This window comes from Oryza glaberrima, chromosome 5 (assembly GCF_000147395.1).
Source record: "Oryza glaberrima chromosome 5, OglaRS2, whole genome shotgun sequence".
In the NCBI taxonomy this organism is placed as follows: domain Eukaryota; kingdom Viridiplantae; phylum Streptophyta; class Magnoliopsida; order Poales; family Poaceae; genus Oryza; species Oryza glaberrima.
The window spans coordinates 3,194,092-3,216,792 of record NC_068330.1 but is presented as its reverse complement, the minus strand read 5'-3'; the positions used below and the strand labels follow the sequence as shown (position 1 = coordinate 3,216,792).

Sequence of the window (22,701 nt, the reverse complement as noted above, 5' to 3'; positions counted from 1 at the left end):
AACCTAGTTATGTGATGAGTAAAATCAAGAGAACATAGCTGCAAGAATAAAATGATTTTTCATGAGTACTTACTTTCATAATCTTGTTTTAAACAAGTATAAATTTCAATTGGAACACACGATAAACTACAAATAGTCTACTAGTACATAGAACCCAGCGTCAACGAAAGCACACTGGTGAGTCGTAGAGAGACAACAGAGACAATGCAAGTGAGATCAAATAAAATCTTTCTTTGGTGTCTTCGAATACAGCAACCAAGACTAGAATATGTTAGAAGCATCATCATCTAGGTTACATAACAAAAACTGCAACCATGAAAGAAAGTTTGTATGAAAAATGGATATCGAAATGTCAACCGAACCGAACATGGGGCAATCACAGCTTGTAAACTGGTGTAATCCCGAGCAGCTCAAAGCATTGTCTCATCACGACCGCCGTCGCTTGGCAGAGCAGCAGTCGGCTTGTCTCCTCGGGCGATCCAACCACCTGATGGGTTCAACGTAAAGTGAGCCCGCAGTAAACATCATTTCTTTTGAATGTTTGGTATAATTATTCTCTAGTTTATAAGAGAAACAAAATTCACTTGGTGAACATGTCAGAAACTTCTTTTCAAGTTCTGGAAGAAAGTAAGATTCACCGGGGGAAAATGATGTAAACAGATGGAAGTATACCTGGCAGTTGGTGTAAAATCTTGTGAACATTTCAGAAAGGTTGTACAGGTACTCGCACAGGACATTCGGAAGTAGGTTGGTGCACGCCTCTTCCACAACCTGACAGACACAGCAGACGTAAATCAGAAGAGGGGAAAAAAGCTTTAGTTGTGAATTAAGCCATATTGTTGACTAAACTATGAAATAGAATTATCGGTGTTTGTTACACCTCGTAGGAATTATCTGAATGAAATGCTACAGCGCTTGACTGGTATTTTGATACTATTTCCATGACTGATTAGTGCAACATGTTCGTACACCTAATAATGATGTAATGTATGACTTCTAGTTTTTCCATTGTTCTTGCACTAACCACACCTAAAGTTGAACAGGAAAATCTCAGTAACATGCACCTACTTGTGGGCTAAGCACAAACAACTCCAAACAAGAGCACACAATCAACATGCTGTCTGACCACTGCGGCTGTTTGCTGTTCAAGAATAAACTGGACTACCCTTTTTAGCTCATTTTCAGTTCCTAGGCCTAATGAAAATATAGGTCTGAAAAAAGATCTTTAAGAAAAAAGATTCAGTTAATGGTGCCAATGATACCTCTGCAAATCGGATCAGGTACAGTCCCAAGACACGCTCATCTGGATGATCAAGAGAAATGGCACCACTCTGAGAAGAAAAACAGGAAAACAGAGTCAACATGTTTAAATCCATGTCTGATAGCTGAAAGAGAACGATGATGATGATGATGGAACTCTAAAATAACAACAGCGGGACTTTATAAAATCAACAATAGAATCAGTGCATAGAAATAACACAAGTATTACCATTTTCAGCTCTTCTACATCCTTGTTGGATTTCCTGATTATAGAGCAAATGCGTGCATGAGCATACTGAAGGTAAACAGCTGTATTTCCCTGGTGACAAAAAGGAATGAGCTTGTCAATAACAAGTAATGAGAGTAAGCAAGAAGGTGAATGGGTTCACCAACTACTTACTAATATAAAGAATCTGCCCAGAAACTACTCAAGAATATATTTTTTCATTTATGCAAAAGAGCGACCACTATAGACTGATTTTCAATATCCAATGCAGAACATACAGCAACAGATCCTTCCACAAATACTGGAATACATCATAAGCAAATATGTGGCGCAAAAACGTTTTAACACAAATAAAATTAATGGAGAAAAACACCCTTTTATACAAGTAAACAAATAATGGAGTCTAGAAATACCTTATCACTCAGCATTTGTTCAAAGCTAAATGTGTAATTGGTAAGACGATTGTTCTTCAGATCTGCATACCTGTGTTTATCAGGCAGAAAAACATAAGAGTACTAATTGGATAAGCATTTAAAAAGCTTTGTTGTCATATTTCAGTTCAACATGTTTGTCTTCCTGAAAGAAGAAATCTTGTACATACTTGACAGCGCCATATCCTACTGCTTCTGAAGTCTTTTCCAGTTCCTCCTCAGTCCAATCAACAATTTTACCTAAATAAATTCATGAGCATATTTTACCTCAAAAGGCAAACAAAAGAGAGAAACTAGAAAATAATGATCGTTTACCATTTTCTGTTAGTCGCTGGAGAAGTTCTGATTTACTCCGAGATTTAGCCTCATCAAGTAGCTCTATCAATCGAACAACTTCGGTACTACGAGTTCGGAAACGCTTGCCATCTGATCCAAGAACAAGACCAAACCCAACATGATTTGTTTTTGGAAATTTCTTTTCTTTTGGATCTGGAAGCCAGCCAGCCATTCTGGCAGCCTGTTAACACAACAAAAGTTTTAGCAAAGGGAAATGAAATAATATATCTAATTGATTATCTGATAAGAATTGCTTGCACCAAGATTATGTAACATGTTATGAAGACAAAGGGCGCATTCTTACATTAAAGAACATGTCAAAGTGCTGCTGCTGTCCAACATCTGTTACGTATATTATCCATTCTGCCTTCTCAACATTAAGACGGTACCTGCATAAAAGCACAAATAGAACGATTAAAGTTCACAAATTCTGATCCTGTGGAAATAGACTGCATCAACTACGAAAATATATTCACTTTGTTTCTGCAAATTATAGCTAATATAAGAGTAATTGCACTGTAGGAACACACCAAAATTATCAATTAGCAACTCACCATAGAGCAGCTAAGTCTGTTGAGGCATAGTTAAAGCCACCGTCCCTTTTAACCACTATCAAAGGGATTTGATGGCCTTCTATGAATATCACTTTAGCACCCTCGCTTTCTTTGATCAAACCTTTGTTATTCAACTCTTCCAAGACTTGTGGAATAAAAGGATTATAAAAGCTCTCTCCCTGAAAAGAATAGCTTTCTTCTCAACACTATAAAATATAAATCAACAAGCTGCTTGGATGCTCAGGGAAGAAAACGACAAACATAAGCATTTCATGATACCAATAGCCAAAAGTTGGTTGAAAGCAAGTACATACAGCTACAGGTGCTATTGTCAAAATGGATTAAGATAAAATGCAGCCATAGAAGCTGTAACAGATCATAAACAGACAAACTGATGTTTTTACTAATAAGAAAGAAATCCAGAAATCCAACTAAATTAATATTAGTGCCATCGGAAACTTCAACAAATACATATCGGCAAAACAGATAAGTGAAGCCCTATAAATATCTCCTGAAAATATTGACTAATGGATTCAGCTAAAAAGACAGAAGTTCAACAAATTGAATGTGTTTCTAACATCCCTGGAATATGAACGTCAATACATCTTCCAATAGGAATCACAAGCTATGGCAACAGAGAAATACCAAGTAAAAGGACCCCAATCAGCAACAGACTAATTTGCAAAATTTTGGCAGCAAAATGTTTCCACTCTTCATATGAAGATGAGGTACACCTTGTTGAGTCATGTAAAACTAGTGGTTAGTTATCAGAGAAACTTTTCAGAATGGCTCAGATGGGAACAAGAGAAAGAACAATCTATCCAAAAATATCATAAAAATTGATACAGTAAAAGTTTAAGTCTCAGATCCTATATAGAAAAGGAAAGGGATGATGGTTGCGCAAATATTCTACTAAAACAACAAACAGAACTTTCAGGTAGCAAATTCATGTTATTGATAAGCAACCTTCTAAAGAAATATAAGTCACGTCCAATAGAGTGTGACACTACCTTTTCTTCAAGCTTTACATTCAAGAGCTTGTAAACCATGTCAAATTCATTCCTGCTGATTTCACAAATCTTGTTCCAAGCAGCACGGTATCTCTCTTCCCCTCCCTACAGTTAATATATTTCTTAGGCATTGTATGAGGATGATAAGATGCAATTTTAACATACTCATTTTCTATCTCTAATGGAATGACACGCAAAGTGTTTCCATGTTCCCCCCCCCCCCCCCCCCCAAAACATTAACATATTCCAGATCCAAGAAGGTGCACTGACCTGAAGTCTAACGACTGCTTGTTGAGCTCTGTCTTTAAATTCTGCATCACCATCAAAGCGGTTCTTGGACGCTTTATAGAAAGTCTGTAACAGATGACCAAATTGTACATGATACAAACTAAGTGCTACTTTGCACCTTTGGCAAAGATAAATACATAACACGAAGAAATTAAGTCTAATTGGGACACAAGGAAGCAGCATTGTCCGATGAAGACAAATACATTTGTACACAACTGAACATGCAAATGGTAGTAACTAAATGAGATAATGTGTGCATGGTTTCTGTATGATTACAGTGTAAGGAGTGTATGTTGAATGACATACATATTCAGAAATAATTTTGAGCACAGCTTTAAAGTTCCAAAATATTGTGATGGATTACTAGGAAGGGAAGTAGGCAACCACCAAAATAGGAAATAAGCAGCTACAAGCAAGATTCAATGCATTGAGTTTTCAAATCAACCTCCTGGCCCACACTACTTGAGCTAAAGATATGGGGAAAAAAGGCAATGCGATGCAATGCAATTTGGTGCGCAAAATAACATCACATGATTCACAAATTTCATCCATCAGTTATTGGCCTTTTGCACTTTCATAGGCATAGATCACTACAACCTAACAATATTGTATGCACAGGTTAAGCTTGAGAAGTTTAAGATGCCAAATAAATGATGTAGACAAGCGAAGCACCGTATGAGTCCTAACATGAACAAGACAATAACTCAGCACTGTAATTTATTTTTATACAATTAATTACCCTGTACTCAAATGTCCATATTTTCATGATATAGGTTTTGACATGGATATCCCGTATCAAACTAAATACACATTTATATACTTTAGTTGAGCATGCCTTACTTTTCATCATGCATTTCTATGTTTTCATGCCAGACGGCAAGTGATATATAGCAGTCTAGTATCAGTGCAGGGAACAGCCTTACCTGAAGGTCACCAATAGCCTGGCTACCAATTTCCTCCCAATTTGGAAATTTTTCAAATAGATATTGTATGAGCATTCCAAACTGCAGAAACAAAGATCGGCACAGTTTAGTATGCAGTACAAAACCAGTACACTGTCTCAGTTTTGAACACCTCCAAGAGAATAAGCATAATTGTAGTACCTAGTTTCTAGGAACAACAAGTAGTAGAAGTTTCCACTAAAATAAGATATCAGGGCTCTAATACCATGCCATAAGTACTTTATAAGCATGTTTTCAGTATCCATAGAAAGGAAACTCTAGATATTGACAGTATAACCTAGCCACTGCAAGGTTATAAAGTTCAGTTACGCAGCTAAAGGAAAACACAACAATAATCAGGTCGAGAAATCAAAATTGGGTTATAAAATGTAAGAAAGTTAAATTGTACCAGAGTACAGAAATAGTGCATACTTTGGCAATAAATAAAGTAAACTAAAGTGTTCTACCCTCCTACGTAAGATTTCATGGAAAATAATGTCAGCGGAACTATTCAACTAATTGCAGGCACAACAGATAGCACTAGCTAAACCTTAAGTGCATCAGGATGTAGAGAAATTGAAGGCATGAAGAACAGAAGAACATCTAGGTACTCCCTTCAGTTAACAACATATCTCCATGGCCATCATTCACATGCCAACAATGCACTAACTATAAGAAAATGTTAATGCAGATGACCAACATACCCCTACCATAAGGCATGCCACAATTACCCAGCCTATTTTGTTGCACGAAATTAGGGCTAAATGGTAGGAAGTTATATTAACTACTCTCAACTCCACAAACATACATTGCGATGTAGAGGGAGTAAGAAGATAGAAGCAAAAGAAACGGTCCCATCAGGGAAAAAAAATTAGGGCAGACTGTGCATAATCCAAGCAGCATCAAACAAACAGGATCAACAAACTAAAGCATCATAAACAACATTTGCAACAACGAGAAGTAGTAAAGCAGTTTGAAGTCACAACAACAAGGCCTGTTACCTGTGTGCCCCAGTCCCCGACATGATTACGGCGGAGAACTTCAACATTGGAAAATTCAAACATGCGGGCAAGGGTGTCTCCAATGATTGTTGATCTTAAATGCCCAACATGCATTTCCTTGGCAATGTTAGGGGATGAGAAATCAAGCACTGCCCTCTTAACTGGCAGGATTGGTGCCCATGTTTTGATACCATTCACAAGCATATCTTGTATTCTCTGCAATATTGTAGTTCACTGATGCTTAGCAGGAATGGAATGAGTAATCCAGTAATGCCAGGATACTTCACAGATAAAAGACACCAGACCTTTGCAACCCAACTGTTGGACAAGACAATATTCACAAAACCAGGTCCAGCGACAGACGTGGATTCAATAATATCAGACGGAGGCAGGTTCTTCGCAATGGCCTGGAAAAATGTAATGGTCCAGTATGTTAAGTCCAACAGAGTTTCAGCATGCATAGAAAGAGAGGGAAAAAGCAAGGAAATAGTAGTAACAGAGCCTATGGGAGAATTTTCTTTGTCCATGAAATTTTCTTTAGGCAAAACACAATACTTCAACAAGTGAAGATCATTCTAACCTGTCCAATTGCATTGGGGTTCTTGAAACTTGTTCCAGATCCTTTAATTCTTGACCATAATCCCATTGCATTGTTGCTGAACACGATTTACAAAGAATCACTTGATTAGCTTGTAAAAGGGACTCTAGCTAATAGTAGTAGCAAGCAAAAATATCGTTCATGAGATGCAAACAGTGGCTAAAGCAAGAAACCAACAACATACCACTGGTAGTCACCAAACTTTGCTGTGCAGACTTCAACCATAGGATCAACTTCCACTTCGGGAACCGTAGTCCGGAGTGATGCAATAACCAACTTGGAGAGCTGTTGCTTCACACTCCCAGCTCCCTGTGCAGACAACCAACACATTTTCCAGATTTAACGAGCTCAAGCGAGTAGCAAAGTGGGAAGCACAAAAAATACAGTCATGTCCAGACCCAGCAATCCAAAACTCACCACTGCTGCAGGTTCCTGCGACTGCGTGGCAATGGAGGTGGAGGTCTCGTCCCCCATGGTGGTCGCGTAGCAGTCTCTCCTCGGCGACCTTGCGGAGGAAGATGCTCTACAATGACCTAACTAGAGATAGTCACCACCAAAATGAGCAAAACGGTCCCAATCAAGCAACAAAAATATGGAGCTCTAAACTCAAATCGTAACTCCAGCTAGTTCAGTTGCGAGCGAGGGGAACAAATCCACACCCTCTTCCATTACAAACTACACAAATTCGCATCGTCTACCGATTTTCCTCAGCAAAAACGAATTCAAAGCCACGCCCTCGCGCAACCAAATTTGAGCATCATCCTACTAGTCTATTCCAGTAAACCCACCAAAATAAGCCCCACTGGTTTAACACGCCGCGTTCCCGCTAAATCCCCTAAACATGAAGACCTAAACCCTAAACCGCACCAAAACCACCGAGAAAAATCCCTAAAATTACTGCCGCGGAATCGGATAAGGCGGTAGGAGAATGAACGGATTGGGGGGGAGGGAGAGGAGGCCTCACCGAGGCGCGCGGGGTGACGACGAGGCGGAGAGGGAAGCGCGCGGGGGAAGGCGCCGCCGCCGCCGCTGCAGTCGCTGTTGCCGTTGCCGCCGCCGCCGCGAGAGCTCGCATCTTCTCAGCCACGCCTCGTCAGCCGGTATAAATACCCTCCCCACCACCACGCGTGGAAGACGGAGCGCGAGGGTTTCGCTTTTTTTCTCTTTTCTTCTTCTTTTTGGGGCCCGGATTGATATTTGGATTGGGCCAAGGATGGCGTCGAGCTATCTCCGCCGTCGATCCCGACCGCATCGTGTGGCCATGGATCGTCCGGTTGGGTTAGGTAGGTCCATGTGGATGCGTGGTTGATGGCCTCGCTCGTTCGTTACAGGAAACTTCTAATCCTCTGTAATAAACACTCTTCACGCATTCGGGTTATAGAATTCAAAAGACAATTCCTCTATAATAAACACTATTCATGCATTTGGAGTAGAAAGAATCTACCCACTCTTTTCGCTCGAAGATGCTTCAGCAGTGATAGTACTTCCCAGTGATGATGATGATGAGCTCATTGACTTGAAAAAGTTTTCTAGTGGTCGTTTCTTTCCCAACCTAAATATTAAGGCCTGGTTTAGTTGGGGAACAATTTTAGGTTTGGTTGACACATTGGATATAAGAACATACATTTAAAGTATTAAACGTAGTCTAATAACAAAACAAATTACAGATTCCACCAGGAAACTGCGAGTTGAATTTATTAAGCCTAATTAATCTGTCCTTAGCAAATGTTTACTGTAGCATCATATTATCAAATCATGACGCAATTAGGCTTAAAAGATTCGTCTCGCAATTTACATGCAAACGGTGTAATTGAGTTTTTATTTTGTCCGTATTTAATACTCTATACATATGTCAAACATTCAATGTGATGGGTGAAAAGTTTTTGTTTTGTGAACTAAACAAGCCCTAACACAGAGAAGCTTGATTCTGAGCTAGACATAGCGAAGTTGAGAGCTGAATTTGACTAGGAATTTCGTCCAGCTGCCGTGCTGATGCTGCCTCACTCTGTTGATCATTACACAACAATATTCCTACACGGGCCACTTCGTAACAATACTAAACTTATTCCGTTGTACCTAAGCTCTCTTGATTTTATGATTAGGATGAAGGGCTTGAATGAAGAGGATAGAAGACACCTTTTAGCTCATATCATAGAGCGTAGAGTTGCTGTGTCTTATGATTGGGTGTGCACTACTGGCGGTCGTTATCGACCAATTTCGACCGTCAATATTGCTCATTTAATGAAGACTAGCTATGCTTGCAATGTATAATTTCCAAATAAAATATCTACTTCAGCACACATAAATGGAGAAGAATTGACGGAACATAAACGAACAATTAATCGGAAGCCGTCGAGAGATAGACTTATGGATGGTTGGGCGTCTAAACCCAGTAAAATAATATCAAATGGGCTCAACCATTACAACTACTGGGCTGAGGAATCAACGAGGAATACATCTGTCGAGTGGTTGGCTGATTGGGCCTGGCCAGTGTTTGGTTCGGCCGAACCAGTAGCTAGCCCAATCAACCCAATTTTGCACCAGCTGGTAGTTATCAGCATCCCAAGGCGGTTATGACCAGACCGGTTAAACTTGAAGAAACCGTCATTGGACACATGTCACAAGGAGGTGAAGCAAGAGGGAATATATTCATTGGATACCTTGAGCATTTCTACTCTCCAAGGCACCTCATGGTCTATAAATACCCCTCCTCTCATTCATTCCCTCACACACTCAAGGAGAAGATCAAGAGCTCTCTCTAGTTTAATAGTATTCTAGTGCTAGTGGAGTAGGAATTAGAATAGTATTCTTAGTCCTCGAGTCTTCAGGAGAATTCGGATATGGCTCTAGCAGCTTTTCTCTCTTCTTTTATAAGACTTATCGAATTAAAAGAATATTCTTATTTATACATCTTCGATATTTCATTCCATTCATATTATCTGAGTACCGACTTTATTTTATACTTGCATCAATATAATTTTGTAGCTAGCCTACCAAAGAGGTGCAATTTGTGTGGGTTTAATGTCCGAGTATTCGGTTACTCTATATCGGGAGCTCGGATGTACAGTAGTATTTAATTATGTAAGTGTGGTGCTTAGATTATTAGATATCATTAATTGGGCATATATGTTGCGAGATAGTAGAGGTGGGCCGTTGACGGTGACAGCTCAGTACGGGTATTCCTCATGTTAATATACATTCCTAAGACAAATTCCTGGGAGGGTACTACTCCGTATTTAGCTCTGGTTGGACGGCCATGTTATGGTAAGGAACTCGGCAACCCGGGGTGGTCTCTCGAAACACCAGGAGGGCACTGTTAGGAGGTATTGATTGCATGACTGTATGGTAGAAGTGTAAACTAAAGATGTTTATATACCATAAGTAGGAATGAATTCTTTTCTTATTCTTTCTCCACTTAGCTTAGATGATATTTTAGTGAGAATATCTTAGTTCTTTATTCTGTGTGTCACCTTTATCCTACCCTTGAATTTACTTAACCCATATATAGACCTTGATGTATACAAGTAATATATAAACTATTAGCATAATACTCTCTTATCATATCTTTCCCTTGGATTAAATAAATACGATACCTTAGAATACTCCCAGGTGAGATGCTACAATGGTATATACGTACGCTTGCGGATCACATATGTAACCATAAATATAACATGAATATTTCCACGTCATTACTAGGAATTATATTTCTAGTGTTGTCATTAAAAAATATCAACACACACCGTTGGTAATATTGAGAAGCTAGAATACTGTTTTGGTACAAAGTTGGATCTGGGGTGAGATTAGAGACTGATGCAACGTTTGAAAATTTAGAGATGGAAAGAGGGTAGGTTAAATATGAAAGTTCCAAATTAGAAATTGCCAAGCTGGCAATAATGAGTTGGTTGAGGTATCAATTGATTTGTGCTGAAAAGTTTGTTTGCAGTGATAATGACTTTGAGTTGGATCTGGGGTGAGATTAGAGACTGATGCAACATTTGAAAAATTGGAGATGGAAGGAAGGTAAGTTGAATATGAAAGTTCCAAATTAAAAATTGCCAAGCTGGCAATAATGAGTTGGTTGAGCTATCAGTTGATTTGTTGGTTGAGGTATCAGTTGATTTGTGCTGAAAAGTTTGAAGACGTTGTTTGCAGTGATAATGACTTCGTCAAAGTGCTCGCTGTTTTAGCTGGGCTGGACACATGTGAAGAGCTGGGATACGAAGATGTTGAATTGTGGAGCGACAGTCAAAGAGCATGTGGCGTCCTGAGTGGTTCTGAAACTATCAATATGGATGACAGGAATCGGATGGAGTGCATGCTTCTTATGTTTAAGTCAACCAGGTTTAAAAGATTGGTCTGTGTGCAAAAACCAAGGGAAATTAAAGATTGGTCTCTGTGCGAAATCTTGTTCATGGTTGATGATATTCTCATAGAGAAAATTCATTCACGCTACCTTCTGCGTAATTTGCTAAAGAAGTGGTCTCCATATTTGAGAGGACAATCCATCTATAGCATCACACGTACGAAGCTCACAAGGTACATCATCCGTACGAAGCTCACAAGGGACATCATCCGTAAGTTTGGTATGAGCTGTTCTCAGAATATGTTCTATCTATTTTTCTGTATTGTTTTTTGTCTTGAATTGTTTGGAACTCTGTTTTACCGGCTACGTACATAAACCAGAGTCAACTTTCTATTGGAAGGTTGAAAAAGGACAGAAATTTGAGGAGTTGATGAAGATGTTTATTTTTCTCAGACCGCATAATATAGACCTGGTCATTCACCAGTTTGATGAAAACCTTTAAGTCTCCAAAGGGAGGTCATGGATTTTTTTTTTTTTGAATTTGATGGTCCTACAAGTACTATTTTCTAGTATAGATTGTGTAATTCTCAACAAAGGCATTAGATGAATATGATGGCCTGGACACCACCACTGTGATCCTAACAGATGAGGAGGAATAAGTGGAGGAACTAAGGCTATGATGGCCTGGACACCACCACTGCAATCCTAACAGATAAGGAGGAATAAGTGGAGAAACTAAGGCCCTGTTTAGTTCCCACACAAAAGTTTTACACCCTGTCACATCGAACGTTTGAACACCTGCATGAAGTATTAAATATAGGCTAAAAAATAACTAAGGTTGTGTTCGTTCGTGTGAGATGGGGTGAGAAAGCACCTCGTTTTCCACGTGCACGCTTCCCAATCTACTAAATGTTGTGTTTTTTGCAAAATTTTCTATAGGAAAGTTGCTTTAAAAATCATATTAATCTATTTTTGAGATTTAAAATAGTTAATACTCAATTAATCATGCACTAATGGCTCACCTCGTTTTGCGTATCTTCCCAATCTCCTTCTCCTCAAACTCACCCTAATTGCGCAGATTGTGACTAATTTGTGAGACGAATCTTTTAAGCCTAATTGCTCCTTGATTTACAATGTGGTGCTACAGTTAACATTTGCTAATGACAGATTAATTTGGCTTAACAAATTCGTCTCGCTATTTACTAATGGATTCTATAATTAGTTTTTTTATTAGTGTTGAACACCCCATGCGACACCCTATATAATACCCGATATGATACGCCAAAACTTTACACCCCTATATCTAAACACCCCCTAAGGAGGAAGCGCTAGAATACCCGCTTCCCGAAGACGAATCTCCTCAGAACGAATCTCTGTAAGAGCTTCCATCAAAGTAACACGGGGTGCCGAGCAAGCAACTGTGCACGAATCGACTCATACTCGGAGCAAAGACGAGTGAGAAAATCATAGATGCGACGAAGATCCATGTGAGAACGCTGACGCTGACAGCACTGACAGGTACGACAAATATCAGGGCCCAAAGAATCAAGTTGGCGCCAAATGGAGGATAACTGTGTATAAAACTCATCCACGAAAGCATCCCCTGCTATAAACACTGCTCCTGACGCACCATAGCAAGATAAAGAGCATCATCGGTAGGTGCATAACAATCACGGAGATGTGTCCACATAAGATGAGCAGAAGCAAGGGTGACCACGTCGCCAGTAAGATGAACCTCTATACCAGCCACAAGAATAGCAGAAACACGAGCATCCTCATCCAATCAAGCCTTGTACATAGCATACTGACCCTGATAAGTCTCTATAGCATCATCATAAGTCTCTTGCGCCTATGCTCTGTCGTAGGCTAACCTAATAGAACAGGCATAGCAGGAACCTCGGGGCAAGCCGGACAAAATAGCTCACCAGAAAGAACATCCCAAAGATGCTGACCACGCATGTGAAGACGCATATGCTGAGCCCAGTGATTGTAGTTGACACCATAAAAATAACCGGGCAACGAGGAACGGAAATTGTGCTGATGAAGAGGACATCATCAGGCACAATTGATGGTCGACGGCTAGAGCGCAAGAAATAAAAGCGGCAGCAGGCAAAGAAAGTTTTTTTCTTTTTTTTTCTTTTCTTTTTTTTAACCTTGATGAGCAAGGAGAAGAGAGCCGTGGCAGTGGTGAAGATCGAGATTGCTAATTCGCGTGTACGCGCGAGATCAGCAAGTCGCGAGCATTTCGCGACGGCAACGCCTCAGCTTCGTGTCTGACATGGGCCTGCTGGGCCTAGTGACTTTTTCAACGATGATTCAATAGTAACACACTCAATTAGTAGTAGTATCTGCTAATTGTAATTGGAAAACCCACGTACATACATGCATAAGTGATAAGAACATTTAACTAAACTTTTTAACATAAATTTTAAAATTGAAAATTTTGAAAACTTTTAACTCTGAATTTGAAAACTTTCCACTCAGCATGTGAAAACTTTTGATTCAAATTTGAAAGTTTTCAACTCAGAATTTGAAAACTTTCCACTCAGCATTTGAAAACTTTCGATTCAAATTTGAAAGTTTTCAACTCACAATTTTAGAATTTTCATCTCAAAATTCAAAAACCTTCGATTCAAATTTGAAAATTTTCAACTCACAATTTTAGAATTTTTATCTCAAAATTCAAAAACTTTCAACAAAAAATTCGAAATTTTCAAACCAAATTACAAACTTTCAAGTCAAACTTCAAAAAGTTTCAACTTAATTTTTGAAACTTTCGACTCAAATTTGAAAACTTTCAACTTCAATTTCAAAAACTTTCAACTCAACTTGAAAACTTCTATGTCAAAATTTTAAAAGTTGAAATCAAAATTTAAAACTTTCAACTCAAATTTCAAAATATTTTGACTACAAATTTAAAACTTTCAATTACTTTTCTAAAAAGATTGGTAACTGAATTATTTATGTTGTTACTGTTTTAAAAAAAATGCTAATGACAGTAATTAACACTAATTATCATAATAGGCGGCGGCGGACTAGGCTGCGCCAGTTAAGCAGCCCGTGCGCGCGCCCCTAGGAACGCCCGTTGAAGATAGCACTGCAGCAACGAGGCTTCCTGTATTTTTCCCTTTTGTTCCTTTTTTTTTTACTTCTCCTCACCCAGATCCGATCGGATCAACCGACCAGACATACAGGCGCATGAGAAGAGCAACCGGCGGCGCTGGGAAATGAAGCGGCACCGGGAGCAGACGACATCGGCTCCCGGTCATCCATGCCAGCCGTCTGCGTCGCGCCGCTGTTGCGCAGGGAGGCCGCCACCGCTGTCAAGCATCGAGCTCGTCGCGCATGGAGGCCGTTGCCGCTGTCGCGCCGCCGTCGCGCATCGAGGCCAGGAATCTCCATCACCATGGACTGCGACCTGTGTCTTCTCATGAGCACGAGAGAAAGAGGAGAAAAAACAAAAGAAAAATTGAATGGGTAGGGATTCGAGGGAAACACGTGAATACCTCCCAAACCAGATCTTGCCCTCTGCGATACTGCTTGTGCAAACAAACATATACACCTATATCGGAAAAGGAAAAAATCCGATTGAACTAATCAATGGGCGGGTTAATCATTTTCAACATCTCCCAACGACCTGACCTGAGTGGAGGCGCTGAGGGGAGTTGGGCACCGAAGGATGAGGAAGGTGGGAGGAGCACGGCACTGACTACAGTCCGCTGCCGCCGTCATCCAATAGGTCTCCGCTGTCATCGTCCACTCCGACGATCACCGCCTCTAAGGGAGAAGGAGCCGAGGAGGTCGAGTAGTAGTTGAGCCGGCGTCCCTGCATTTTCCTACCTCCCCTAGGGTCGCCGCTGCGATTTCCCCCTGCTCGGGAGGCTGTTGCATCTACCGCGCTGAACTCATCGCCCAGACCGATGGGGATTCGCTCGATTCGCTACCTGCACTAGTACATGCGAAAGTACAATCGTGCCCTCCCACCATCAAAAGCCGTTCGGTACCTGCTCTCACGGTGGTGTGGTACCACGAGGTACCGAAACTTTCTCAGCTGTTAGATGGAGTGTAACGAACGGCCAGGATATGGTACCTCCTCTCCTCAAAGACAGTAAAAAATCTCAATATATACAGGTACAAGTATACACAAATATAGAAAAACCCTTTACAAATAAAGGAATATAAAACCTAAATATGCATCTAACATTTATCAACTGCACGTAAATCGAGATTAAATAAACTTACTTGTTTTCAGATAAGCAAGCAAAGGAAATAAAAGTTTCGGCCAATTTTGCACCAATAGACACAACATGTGAAAAGGAGGCCATACAAACTGCTTGTCACGGTAAAGATAGAGATCGTTTGACCACATATTTAACAGAGAGTCCATGGAATCCATCTCATGTTATGGTTCACGAGAAAGTTGATTTCAAAAGGATGGATGAGGAAGAATGTGACTACCGGGTATCCATATGATTTTCCTCTCGGCTTCTGTTTTCTTTGCTTATGTATGGTGACCTGGCTCTTTATATTCTCTCTTCCAGTTGTTGAAGCTAAGATCTGCTCGGATGGCCAAGTCCTTCCCAAATGAGATAATCTTCCCAGACCCTACTCCTAAAGGTGTTTTTTTTTCCTCTAATCATCATTTAGAGCAAGGTTAATATTATCGCTTACTGCGAGCTATACTTTTATCCACGTCATTTATAGCTAACACTACTCTTATAATAAACAGGCTCCAACATTAGCTAATGCAAACAATATTTTATTCCTCATTCATCTGGTTCTCTCTCTTCCTGTTTCCTCTTATTTGTCCGTGAGCCTTTCACCATCTTGAACCACGTGTGTAGCTGAGCAACTATTTAGTCGCCCGCTCACATTCTCTCTCATATCTTTTCTCCGCCAGCTTATCGTTGCAGTTTACGTGGTTGTTTTATCGCCGGTGTAGCGCCTCCTATTGCACCTGCTCTTATAGAACCCAGTTGATAAATTATTCTGATATACTAGATGAGTCCCCACATGTTGTTGTTGGAATATTTTATAACAACAATAGGAATAAGGTGTAATATTTTATAACAACATTGATCAGCTATGTACGATTGTTGTTAGCTAGGTGATGTTGCTTCATGAGAGGAGAGATGTTATTAACTACACCTAGTGGGTAGCAACTATATAGGTATATAGGATTAGTTATTTCTTTTTAATCCTACAGCAATTTTGTCTGCCTAATTGTCTATATGCTAAATCTAAATGTTTTGTTTGTCATAAGATATGCGTCAGTGAAGCTCTGTTTATTATGTTTTCCTTATAAATTGGAAAACTGATTGCCTTTCTTCTCTCTCAATTGTGAATGGGCTGATCCAGCTTTGCAAGATGCTTTGTATGATATATATCACAGATTGGTGCCGGTACTGCAGAAGGATAGTGTCCGATGCTTCATTTGTTCGTGAAATATCTTGGGGCCATGGCATGTAATTTGAGCATAACCTCTGAAACATTAACCTGCATGATCAGCCATGGTGCCCTGCGATGTGCAAAAGCTGTACTGGAGGGCAAGGCACCTGAGCTCCATTGTCGGCATCAGGGTTACAAATTTCGAAACTAGAGTTTCTGCTGGAGGGGGGGGGGGGGGGGCGAAAGAATCGAAATTTCGGATTTTTTTTTTCATACGATTTTCTTTTGAAATTTTTACTGATTTTGAATGGATTTGAATAAAATTTGACCAAATTCACAAAAAATTTAAGAAAACCGAAAGTTTCGGGCGATATATGAGCATTTCAGTGGGGGTTTCGGAAATTTCAAACCCTGACTCGACATGCCACACTGGGGCTTTTTAGTCCCGGTTTGTAACCCCCTGTAGTCCCGGTTTTCAAACCGGGACTAAAGATCGCTATTTTTAGTCCCGGTTCAAATACACGTGACTAAAAATCAATCTTTAGTCCCGGTTAGTGTTATCAACCGGGACTAAAGAGAGGAGATCTTTAGTCCCGGTTGATAACACCAACCGGGACTTAAAAGAGGGAAGCGGCAGTGAGATGGTCCCCTTTTCTTTTTTTTTTCTTTTTTATTTTCTCCCGAATCGAGTTGGATATATATCCCAAATCAAACCCAAATCCCCAAATCAAAGTAACATCCCAAATCTACATCACAAATCTTAAAGTTACTTATACACACAAATCAAATACATCACAAATCCTACAAAAATTACAAACATATCAAATACATCACAGATCCATACAAACGTGCAATAAATCACAAAATTATCCACACAAATATGCAAATGGGCTGCCGCTGCCGCCAGCCGCCTGCCAGGCACGGCCCCACCGGCTGCCGCCACACGGCCGCCTCGCTCCGCCGCGGCCGCCTCGCTCCACCACCGCCAGGCGCGGCCCCACCGGCCGCCACCGCCACCCGTCAGCCGCACGGCGGCCTCGCTCCGCCGCTGCCGCCCGACCGCGCGACTGCCTCGCTCCGCCGCTGCCGCACGGGCGCCGCCACCGTCCGCCGCACGGCCGCCGCGCGGCCGGCTCGCTTCGTCGCCGCCGGCCGGCCTCAGCAGAGAGGAGAAGGAGGAGGAGGAGAGGGGAAGGCCGGAAGGGGGAGGAAGGGGAGAGGAAGAAGGAAGAAGGGGAGGAGGCGGATACCGAGACTAAGTCTTGGTGGTTTTTAACGAAGGAGAGAAAAAAGGGGAGGGGATTCCGAGGAGATATCGGCAGTTTATTTTGGTCCCGGTTGGTATAAACAACCGGGACTAAAAATAGATCTTTAGTCCCAGTTGTTTATACCAACCGGGACTAAAGATAATTGGAGGTTAACTGTACCCACCAACTGACTAAAGATCAAAATTTTTTTAACCGGGGCTATCTTTAGTCCTGGTTTTTATTGCAACCGGGACTATCGTGGAATTTGGTCGACCGACCAAAGATGGTTTCTCCACCAGTGCCAATCCCAACTGCATGAACCCGCATGGATACTTTCCACTCCATGAAGCTGCTGAACGGTTCTCCGTTGACATGATCAAATTGCTCTTCCGCCATGGCGTTTCAGCCAACGTACGCACAATTGGTGATGAGGTCACTGCGGATCTACTACCCCTCCATGTTGCAGTTGAAAATACTTGCATGCATAAGTATGTGGAGGATAATCTATCTCCTATCCAGTATCAGCGGGATTATACCTACAAGCTCATTCATCTGCTATGGCCCCGTTCGAATTCTTTTTTTAGAGAGGATATTTGTGGCACGTTTTTCAAACTACTAAACGGTATGTTTCATGTGAAAACTTTCTATATGAAAGTTGTTCTAAAATATCAGATTAATCTATTTTTCAAGTTTGTAATAATTAAAACTCAATTAATTACACGTTATTATCACCTCATTTTGTATGAAACACTTAATCTTCATCTCCGGGAGATTCAAATACCACCTGTGCCTACCTGAGATGGTTTGTTTCACTCCCTCACTAAACAAGTACTAGTACTTTTGCAGCATGACAAATAAAAATCATTTTACCGTGTTATATTTTAAAAAATTTTCACATGTGCCGTGGCATGTTCTTATTTCAAATTTACAGACATGGAGTCGGATAATTCTATTTTGCTTGTAGATTGGTCCTAATTCAGATTTTATTTTGCTGGGAGATTTGGTCCTAATTCATACTTAAATATAGTTAGATGAAGATGCTGAAAAGCACTCAGAGTTTTCTGGGAGATTGGTCTAATTCATACTTAAATATAGTAAAAAAACAAATTTCACCGTGAATATACGCTAACTAGCTGTGGTTTAATTTCTTTTTTTCGTTATGAGATGTAAAAGTTAAATTTGAACTTGCATATTTGTATATTGCATGTTTGTATAGTGTTATATCACATATTAATACATTAATTTTTTCTAAATTTCTTCATAACCATTTAAGTGACACGCAAATAATGAGTGATATCTCCTCAAGAAATCAAAATAGTTTCCCCTCGCCAAAGCTCATGAACTTCTCATCTATGCTGCATCCGGCAATCCGCCGCCTGCCGCCTAACTCCTCACCTCCTTCTTCGCCTAAACCTTCCCGATCGAGCAGGCAAGCGTGTGCTTGGCCGGTCGCGTGCGTGCCCGTGGAACACGTGCGCGAAATCAAACCACCGGAGCGCCATGAACAACACGCGCGCGATCAAGCTAGCTTAGCTGCATACGCACACGTGCTGCAAATCCAGCTTCGATTCTGCTCCCACTACATATACCAGCAGCTGCAGAGAGGGTCAGTAGTCAGTACAGTAGCCTGCGTTCTCGTGTAGCCATCTTGTGTATCGAATAGCTATAGCTCTCCAGCAGATTGATCAGTGACGACGACGACGATGGCGGCAATGGCGGCGCGCGCGGCGGCGGTGGGGACGATGAAGAAGGCGCGGAAGCCGTACACGATCACGCGGCCGCGGGAGAGGTGGTCCGCCGAGGAGCACGAACGCTTCCTCGACGCCCTGCTGCTGTGAGCATCGAATTAATTCAGATTGATGAATCGATCGATCGATAGACTGAATTCAGAATTGAGATTCATCATCTTTCGCTGGCGATGTTTTGCAGGTTCGGCCGTGACTGGAAGAGGATCGAAGGGTTCGTCGCCACCAAGACGGCCATCCAGGTAGAAATCGATCGATCAATTCCAATCCTTCCTCTCGCGTGCGTTTCTTGGATTCTGCAACATCAATGGCGGATTCAGAATTGTTCTACCGAGTTCGTTTCTTGGGTTTCACTTTGCAAGCTCTGATCGATTTGCCATGGTTTATTATCCAGATTCGCAGCCATGCCCAGAAGCACTTCTTGAAGGCCCGCAAGTTCGGCCTCGCCGGAGGCCTTCCGCCGCCGCTTCACCCTCGCCGTGCCGCGCTGCTCCGAGCCAACGCCGCGGCGGCAGCGGCGGACATGATGCCGCCGCCGTGGCTGCCATCGGCCGGCGTGCTTCTCAACTGATGAAGCTTCTTTCCGGGCATTGATTCAGAGCAGTAAGTGTTCTTCGACCACACAGCTTGTTTCATCTGAACATTTCTAGCTGCTTCTTGTGGATTAAACTGCAACTAACACTGAAACCGATCGAGCAGGTGATGACTGTTCATTCATCGAGACACCAAGCTGCAGCGGATCTGGTGAATCATGGCTCGCTGATGCTGCCTTCTTCTCGCAGGATGAAACGATTCTGCTCCCAATTTCTCCAGGTACTGATTCTACTTCTCTTCTTGCCTTTGCCTGTTTCAAATCTGCTGCAGTAAACTCGAGCACATTCTTCAGATCAAACATTCTGAGCTGTGTGATCGTGCATTTCTTCTTGATTTCTGACCCGCATCTTCTTGCCATTTCTTGTTCTGCAGATGACCTGGGATTCGCTCAGGTGTACAAGTTCATCGGCGACGTGTTCGGCTCCGGCGAGCCGCGGCCGGTGGAAGCTCACCTGCGGAGGCTCCAGGGAATGGACCCTGCCATCTCGGAGACGGTATGCAGCAGAGCTCACATATCTCTTCTCACGCACCCACTCATCGCCATTAAATTTTGGTTTCTTGTTCTTCAGTTCAATTTTCTTCTCTAATTGTGAATCGATGATTTTGTGCAGATCTTGCTGGTGCTTAAGAATCTTGAAGCTAATCTATCTGCTTAAGAAATTCAGAAATGCTTGGCTTCTTGACAGGAGTAGAGCGTGTGATTGAGAGCGGCATCAAGCAATTTTTTGGTCACTTTCTTTTTGCATTTCGTTTTTCATGGCATTTTTTATGCAATGCATTTTTTTGGAGAGATTATGCACTGCATTTGATGATCACATAGGTTGTACATATTGAGTTACTTACTTGTGTATGTAAGATTTAGACATTCGTCGGCTCCAGTTTTGAGCATGGATGTACAAGCAATTCTCCAGCTCTAGTTTTTTTTTCTATTTTTAAATTAGTTTGACTTGGAAAAGTTTAGTTGAAGGAAATCAAAATTCAATTCTCGGTGTAAAGATTTAACACTATTTGCTCGTTGCAATTTGCACAATCTAATCAAACAGAGCTTCGAAACAGGACTAGAGAATAGCGATTAGACATGCTAATTGAACCCACATATCATACATATTATTGGTGAGTTTCTGCCACACTAACACAACTGCTTTACAGTTACAGCTGGCTTAGCCTCTCTCGCGCTCCAGGGTTTTCTCATCGCATCTGTCCATCTCTCTTGTAACAAAATCCCCACTTTCCAAATGCCGCGCCGCAACGCAGCGCGACCATCATATAAAACCCCCGGTGGCGCCGCAACAGTTGTTGCCATCCACTCTCCCCCTCGATGTCTACCTAGGCCCCTCCGCATCTGCCTCGTTGCCAGCTAGGGTTATAGTCCACCCCGTCCACCGCCTGCCTCGCGGGCCATGTAGGTACACGCCTCGGGACACCATCCACGAGACATATGTGCATATAGGGTTTTGTCACTTGTGTATGTAGTAAGATTTACTCCCTCCATTTCACAATGTAAGTCATTCTAGCATTTCCCACATTCATATAAATGTTAATGAATATATATATATATATATATCTCGATTTATTAACATCTATATAAATATGGAAAATGTTAGAATGACTTACATTGTGAAACGGGAAACGGAGGAAGTAGGCATTTATATACAGGAATTGGAATTTAGGCAAGCACTCTGAGCACGGATGTACGTGCTAACATGCAATTCTTTGGCTCTACTTTTTTAAAGAACTTTTACAGTGTTTGCATATAAAAATGGTAAAAATCCAACGCTCCAGAATAAACGATACTCTCTATTTTTTTAAAGAACTTTTACAGTGTTTGCATATAAAATTGGTAAAAATCCAACGCTCTAGAATAAACGATACTAGTAGAAGGTATATAAATATTGATATAAGTACTTAAGTAGAAAAGGGTAAAAAGATACTCCAATAATGTTGGTAGATAGACAAGGGCAAGATTATCTTGGATATTAGTTGCATCGGTAATTCTTCTAGATACACATTAATCTCCGTCTCCATCTTCGCTACATTTTTTTAAAGAACTTTTACAGTGTTTGCATATAAAAATGGTAAAAATCCAACGCTCTAGAATAAACGATACTAGTAGAAGGTATATAAATATTGATATAAGTACTTAAGTAGAAAAGGGTAAAAAGATACTCCAATAATGTTGGTAGATAGACAAGGGCAAGATTATCTTGGATATTAGTTGTATCGGTAATTCTTCTAGATACACATTAATCTCCGTCTCCATCTTCGCTACATTATGGTCCCGTTCGTTTCTTATGTAAGAAGTGGATGGAAATTTGGATACTCGTGGCACGCTTTTCAAACTACTAAACGGTGCGCGTTTCGTGTGAAAACTTTTTATATAAAAGTTGTTCTAAAATATCAGATTAATCTATTTTTCAAGTTTGTAATAATTAAAACACAATTAGTCACACGTTCTTACCATCTCGTTTTACGTAAAACATTTAATCTTTATCTTTATCTTCAGAAGATTCCAACACCACCTATGTACATGCTTTTTTTCAGAGACTTACATCATCTGCCAATATGTTTTTGTGTGGTTATTCGATTGTCTTTCCAAAAGGACTATGATTTTCTAATGACAAGGGCCTCGCCAAGCACTGTAGAAAAAACCGGATCGAACCGGCGGTTCAACCCAAAAATACCAGACCGACTCGGTTCCCTCCAAATGATTGTTCACGCAATCAACCTGGTGTGATCCGGCTGAACCAGCCGGCTCAAGCTAGCTGTGCAGGGGTGGGAT

At 41.1% G+C, this 22,701-nt stretch overlaps 2 protein-coding genes and 1 pseudogene across 2 annotated transcripts; 2 read left to right on the top strand and 1 right to left on the bottom strand.

Moving 5' to 3' along the window:
- Positions 1 to 211: 211 nt before the first annotated feature.
- Positions 212 to 7,800, bottom strand: LOC127772946 (arginine--tRNA ligase, cytoplasmic-like). Its single transcript, XM_052298948.1, has 18 exons — positions 7,610 to 7,800; positions 7,063 to 7,182; positions 6,830 to 6,954; positions 6,628 to 6,703; positions 6,353 to 6,454; positions 6,048 to 6,263; positions 5,029 to 5,109; positions 4,088 to 4,171; positions 3,818 to 3,922; positions 2,808 to 2,986; positions 2,558 to 2,642; positions 2,233 to 2,434; positions 2,088 to 2,157; positions 1,900 to 1,969; positions 1,490 to 1,579; positions 1,263 to 1,331; positions 673 to 771; positions 212 to 487 (listed from the first exon to the last, which is right to left on the bottom strand). Exons 1-18 carry the CDS (start codon positions 7,718 to 7,720, stop codon positions 377 to 379), a joined length of 1,995 nt encoding a protein of 664 aa, XP_052154908.1. The 5' UTR covers positions 7,721 to 7,800; the 3' UTR covers positions 212 to 376.
- A 1,623-nt stretch (positions 7,801 to 9,423) lies between these two features.
- On the top strand, positions 9,424 to 11,372 carry LOC127774772 (uncharacterized). The gene is made up of 2 exons (XM_052301064.1): positions 9,424 to 10,665; positions 10,798 to 11,372. Exons 1-2 carry the CDS (start codon positions 10,655 to 10,657, stop codon positions 11,321 to 11,323), a joined length of 537 nt encoding a protein of 178 aa, XP_052157024.1. The 5' UTR covers positions 9,424 to 10,654; the 3' UTR covers positions 11,324 to 11,372.
- A 7,851-nt stretch (positions 11,373 to 19,223) lies between these two features.
- LOC127774891 (protein REVEILLE 8-like) lies at positions 19,224 to 20,842 on the top strand (annotated as a pseudogene).
- Positions 20,843 to 22,701: the final 1,859 nt, after the last annotated feature.

Coding starts and splice junctions, on each gene's coding strand:
- LOC127772946 (XM_052298948.1), bottom strand. CDS start 7,720: ATGCGAGCTCTCGCGGCGGCGGCGGCAACGGCAACAGCGACTGCAGCG. Junction 2,987..3,817: donor ATGTAAAGCTTGAAGAAAAG/GTAGTGTCACAC, acceptor TATTCTTTTCAG/GGAGAGAGCTTTTATAATCC. Junction 772..1,262: donor ACCTGATCCGATTTGCAGAG/GTATCATTGGCA, acceptor TGTGTCTGTCAG/GTTGTGGAAGAGGCGTGCAC.